The sequence below is a fragment of the Arachis duranensis genome, chromosome 7, assembly GCF_000817695.3.
Source record: "Arachis duranensis cultivar V14167 chromosome 7, aradu.V14167.gnm2.J7QH, whole genome shotgun sequence".
NCBI lineage: Eukaryota > Viridiplantae > Streptophyta > Magnoliopsida > Fabales > Fabaceae > Arachis > Arachis duranensis.
This window is the reverse complement of record NC_029778.3, coordinates 26,965,424-26,971,247: the sequence shown is the minus strand read 5'-3', so window position 1 is coordinate 26,971,247 and position 5,824 is coordinate 26,965,424. Positions and strand designations below refer to the sequence as shown.

Genomic DNA, 5,824 nt, shown 5'->3' with positions numbered 1-5,824 from the left:
AGATGACTTAGATTTTGTCAACGAAATTTAAAACTCCCTATAATAAGTTCAATAATTAATAATTTGTGACTTATATATTCATCATACACCTAAATTGTGTTCTTTGCAATTCCATACATTAGAATTTGAAAATGAATACAGCTATTTAAATTTTTTTGTATGCAAAAGAGCAGGTTTGAAGTGTGCCAAAGGGATTTGACAAATGGGTTTGGGCATCGTGATGTCTAATAAATTATAAACAATAATAATATTGGCGTATCTATGCTATTGATAAACATGTTGGTATGTTAATGATTAATTTAAGTGAGTTATTTGAGTATATATAGCAGTTGTTTGTGAACAGGTATTCGAAAAACAAGAAGTAGCTATGGCTCGTACCAGGAGCAAAAAAAAGACACAGAAGAATAACAATCCCGAAAGAAGATCGCAAAAAAAAACTGTTGGACCAAAAAAGGTACCTTGGATGGTTAGCGGTGAATTAACTGTAAACTTGGGATATTGTGTTTTGATAGTAAATGCTAAATCCCACATTCTCCTTTGTTGTTACTTTGTGCTGATTATGAATTTTTGTGTAGAAAATACTAGTATCTAGGTGCTCGCCATGTTGCGTGGCTTCAGTTATGAAGCAATTAGACTCAGGCGCGGGTAGAGAGAAACTAATGGAGGTGCAGAACATGGGACTTGGCTGGCTGCAATATGTGCCTGAATGGGCTGTCAACCAAGATATGATGGTTGCATTAGCATCATCATATAATCGGGATGAGAATTCCTTGATCGTCGGAACAAGAAAAATTCCCATATCAGTTGAATTAATTGCACGGTGTTTTGGACTACCGAACCATGGTACGCAATTCTCAAATAAAATAGGGAGAAAAGGGAAAAAAATTATCCACTGTACTTTCGTTGACTATATGTTTTCGGTTAAATTAGCCATTAAATATTTGGACTGCATCGACTCAATTTTGTGCTTGATAGGGGATAGTTTCAAAAGTCCAAAAACAGCAGCAGAGCACCGAGTTGTTAACAGCTTCACAGGAAAGACACAAGCAGATTTGAAAAGGGATGTTATCACATGCTCGATACAGTCCGATGTCGATAGAATGAACTTTCGGAGATAGTTCATCATGTTGATAGCCAAGTGTTTCTTCTTTCCCTCGCCGAAAGCCACTGTTTCAGACATACATATACGCGCTGCCATTGATGTATCGAACCCAAGGAAGATGTATTGGGCGAGGTACATTTATGATTTTTTAATTGAAGGAGTTCTGAGGTTTCAGGATGTAGGGAAGAAAACAGTTGATGGATGTATGTTCGCATTATTGGTGAGCCATATATCCCTAACTTTTGATTTGTTGTTTGTTATTTTATAGTATACCTTGTTTATAGCAATTACTATAACTTTCAGATTATATATCTCCATGCTAACAAGCATGGAGATTTAGGAAGATATAATGGGAGAGAACCGTGGATCAGAGACTGGTCGCTTGTTGATCTGAAGAAGATGGATGAAGAGGAAAGCACATCTCACTCGGTGAGACATAAGTGTGAAAGATATGTTAATCGGATCACTGCTTTTAAGCTCTAACGTGAATAAAACTTATACGTTGTCCACTGTAGGGGCTTCTAAATTTAATTGGAAAGATGTATGGGTCATCGAAAAAGCACAATCGTGTATCAAAGAGAAGATGCATCAAGAAAAAAACAAAGTCTGATAGAAAGACTCGTAAAGAAGCTCCCACGGTAGATGAAAACGAGACCGACATACCGGCTGACAATGAATCACTTGCTGGATTTGATCAACAACCTTCCAAAAAAAGGCAATTCAAAGATTTATTACTTTTGTTATAAACTTTTATTGCTCTAACCTGTGTCTTTTTAATATTATTATAGTATAAATAAATATCTTTTAGATTTTGTGTCTTTTTAATCATATATAAAGTTTTACCATGTATAGAGTAATTCATTATTTATCTAATTTTAGAAGTGTGATATTGATGCTGTAGTTGGTAAATCTATATTTTAAAAACTGTTGGAGATACTTATTTTGAGCATGGCAATAGACCTTACACATGTAAATACATCTTTTCCTGTTTTAGCATTAATTTCATAACATAATAAATTTGATGACTATGTGTCCTCTCCCGTTAAGTAATGCCAATACTAGTGACTTTAAATAGTATTACGAATAGCTAAATCTTGTCTCATTAGTTTGGATGTTATGTATATAATACTCCTGATGTTATTCGTGTGGCTTTCTGGATGTTAACTTATTTAAATTACGGAAGTTATTGACCATTCTGTACTATACTTGGGTATAGTAGATTTACTTGGTCGGATTATATTTGTGCTAGGTGACCTTTTTAATTATCACTTATAGTTGTTCATCTTCCAATTTATTTAAACAGAAAATGTAGCCAAGCTTCACAAAACGGATGCATTGAGGGGGATAAAGTGTTTATGAACAAGACATGTATCAAAATGCCTACGGGGGAGGAGACATTGGCCGACATGCCAGTGGTAAATGCAACAGATGATAATGTTAAGGACGGGCATTCAAAGGAAAGGCAAGTTATTGAAATTTTAGTTATCGTATGAAGTTTTAATGCTTTAACTTGCCTCATTGTAACAATATACTAGCATAATTTTTTTTGGGCAACTGCGTTGACATAATTTATCATTATATTTGTTTGCATATAACATTTTACCATATATAAAGTAATTTTAATATACGTTACCTACGTATAATATTGTGCTTATTTGAGAAGAATGGCAAAATTAGGGGTTGTAACTGGTATATTTATCTTGAATAGGAGTTTGATTATCTAATATTTTATCATTTAAATTCGGATGTTATGCGTGCCTCATACCCGATGTTATCTTTCTAGCATAATGGTTGCTAACTGGTTGGTAATGAGGATGTTACTATCCATTCTTTACTTTATTCTGCACGAAGAAGCTTTGGGTAAACTTTAGATTTAACATCATTTACGAATTTAAGCGTACTACATTTACTTGATTAACTCATATTTGTATAAGGTGTCTTTTGTTATTATCACTTATAGGTGCTCAACTTCTAATTTATTTAAGAGTCCCAAAACAGGTCCATTAGGGGGAATACTATGAGTCTGAGGTGGACATGTCCTGAAATGCCCAAAGGGGATGAGACAATGTCTGACACACCTGTTGAAAACGGAATAGATGATAATGTTGATGAAGGACCTTCGAATCAAAGGCAAGTTAGATAGATGATTTTAACAATAATATGAATTATTGAAGATTATAGTAGTTGCATGACTCTTTTACTTCTGACTCTTTCCTTCTTTTGAGGTGAAATATTTAATCAATAATAGATGTTATCCATATAATCTTATGCTGGTTACACAACTTTCTTTATTTTAGTTTTGGCTCAAATAAGAGCACTTAATTGTTAAGAGCACTCAGTTAAGAGCACTTAATTGTTAATGACTGTGCAGGGAATCCGGAGAGCTTGCAATGGTAGTGTATGTTGCACCAGAGGACCCAGCTCAAGTAGACTTTTCAATCCCGTCATTCTCGCTTGGCATCACTCAGATGCACATACCAGACTCACCGCCCAGATCTCCGGTAACAAATGATCAAAATGCGACTCTGGAACCTGAATCACCAGAAAACATAAAAACAAAAGCTGTGGTGGACACACTGATGCCATCTGGGGGTGTTGCAAGGCCGACAGGTGATGACATGAACAGGATATACAAGTGGGTGACAGATCGGAGGGGTGCAAAGAATACCACACTTGCGTGGATTCGCAATGGCGATGATGTTCAGCTGCAGCGAGCGGATCTTCAATCACTGGGATGACGTAGAAGAGTAAGCGATACGGTAAGAGCAAACAAAAAAACTGTAATAAATTGCTATGTATGTGTTATGCATTAAAGTGCCATGAAAATGTAATACGTTTACTCTATTTAGGTGGTTGATTACTGCTGTGCCATGTTCAATACTTCGAGCAACGCAAGGTTCTGCACGCATTTTTACTGTATTCCACCGAGACTAATGGTTAGTGCAATCTTTCCTTACCCACTTAATATTAATTAATACCATAATTGCCTCGGTGAAGGATACTCTAAATTATTACTTTAGGTGTTTAACTAATGCAAAATGGGTTTACAGGCCATAATATTGACTGATGTTAACATTGAACGATTTGCCGGGACGAACACTGGTTTTGTCCCTGTTCTTAGCAAATTCATGGGCCGCGGGCAGCACTGGTTTGATGCGGAGAAAGCGAAAAAAGTTGATTATGTCAGTAATTTATATACTTACTAATCCACACACAAAATCTATTTTTTCATTACAAGAATATGGAAAAAATAACTATATACTAACATGCTTTATTCAACGATGAAGTGGTTTGTTCCAGTGTGCCGAGATGATCACTGGTGGCTATATGTACTCCACCGGAAGACTGATAACCTATGGGTGTTAGACTCTATGCACAATAGCCCACACTCGGAGCGCCGAGAGAAAATAGATAAATATGTAGTAAGTGAGAATAGATTTGATGATGCATATTTTTTCGGATGTTAGGTGTTGCCTTCCATGTTTTTTTCTTCTATTTTCCTCCCTAATTCTTTCTCTTTGGCTTGTCGAAGGGCTTTCTTCTCCAAGAGTTGGCAGCAACTGTAGACCCGAATGTAGTATTCACAGCTGAGGGCTATGAATGTTGATATGAAACAAGGCTCCAAAAACAGCCTAATGGGTAAGTCTAGAGGTGAAAACAAAGAAGGGATTAAAAAATCAACCCACACAAATTTTAACATGTTGGCACGACTTTTTGTCATTTGTGTTGCATAGGTGGGACTGTGGCGTATACGTCATTAAATGGATGGAAATGTGGGATCCAAAGAGCTTGGCAGAGGATGAATTGAATATGCCTATTTGGACGACGGTTAGTGAAATCCAAAACATATGTTGATGCTTATTTGCGTATTTAATAATTGATAAATAACTATTCTTGGATGAATTCTACTTATGCTGGCTGGATTTATATTTGCTTCTTTATTGTATTCTATACCAAACACAAATACATCTGTATGTGATCACAGGCCCAGCTGCAACAAATTCGGAAAGAAATTGTAACTGACATTCTAATTTGCAAAGACAACATCTCTAGGAGTGAGGTAGATGGTGTACTCAATGTACCATGTCGTCATGTGGAGGATAGGGGAAAGAAAAAAACTCTTGAAGATCCTTGGACGAACCCACGGACAAGATCACTGGTTCGAAGGGCAGAACTGGCTAAGAAAGCTAAACGGAACTATAAGCCATAAATTGAGATTAGAGTTGGTCAGTGTGTGTTTTTTGTTAATTTGATTTCAGGATTTAGAGGATGTTATTTTTATATACAGATGGATGTTATTGGATATAAATCAAAACCGGGTGCATCTTTTTGTTGATATGGTTGATATGCTTGCAGAATTTACGTGATTTTATCATGAAATATTTGCGAAAGGTTTTGGATTTGGACTGGATTAAAAAAATACAATAATTCAATATCCCAGTTAATATTTATGTATAAAAAAATTGTTTTTAAATTGTTAGTTTATTTTTTTATACATGTTTGGCTTGTTTTTGCTCAAATCGAGAACACATTGACTGAATTTTGAATTATGTTTCTAATATACAATTATTCAAATCGAGAACACATTGACTGAATTTTGAATTATGTTTCTAATATACAATTATTCATGCTTAACAGGCAGCTAAAAATATTTATGCCCAAGCAATAAATGCTCGATCGTGGATGTTATTCTAATAAATTAAAGGATGTTATTGGATGTAA

General features: G+C 35.4%; 2 protein-coding genes across 4 annotated transcripts; both read left to right on the top strand.

Annotated features, from left to right (window-relative positions):
* Positions 1–350: 350 nt before the first annotated feature.
* Positions 351–2,057, top strand: LOC127740587 (uncharacterized). Its single transcript, XM_052251679.1, has 5 exons — positions 351–454; positions 576–843; positions 976–1,322; positions 1,406–1,531; positions 1,618–2,057. Exons 3-5 carry the CDS (start codon positions 1,125–1,127, stop codon positions 1,846–1,848), a joined length of 555 nt encoding a protein of 184 aa, XP_052107639.1. The 5' UTR covers positions 351–454; positions 576–843; positions 976–1,124; the 3' UTR covers positions 1,849–2,057.
* A 1,420-nt stretch (positions 2,058–3,477) lies between these two features.
* Positions 3,478–5,427, top strand: LOC127740470 (uncharacterized). Of its 3 annotated transcripts, XR_008001145.1 has the most exons (7): positions 3,478–3,861; positions 3,952–4,038; positions 4,153–4,284; positions 4,390–4,524; positions 4,635–4,741; positions 4,837–4,930; positions 5,088–5,427. XR_008001145.1 is itself a non-coding variant. In XM_052251415.1 (6 exons), the coding sequence occupies exons 2-5, from the start codon at positions 3,973–3,975 to the stop codon at positions 4,707–4,709; spliced, it is 408 nt and encodes a 135-aa protein (XP_052107375.1). In that variant the 5' UTR covers positions 3,478–3,861; positions 3,952–3,972; the 3' UTR covers positions 4,710–4,741; positions 4,837–5,427. The 3 variants fall into 3 exon arrangements, 1 of the variants encoding a protein (XP_052107375.1); XR_008001144.1 differs by having other exon boundaries at positions 4,635–4,930; XM_052251415.1 differs by having other exon boundaries at positions 4,837–5,427.
* Positions 5,428–5,824: the final 397 nt, after the last annotated feature.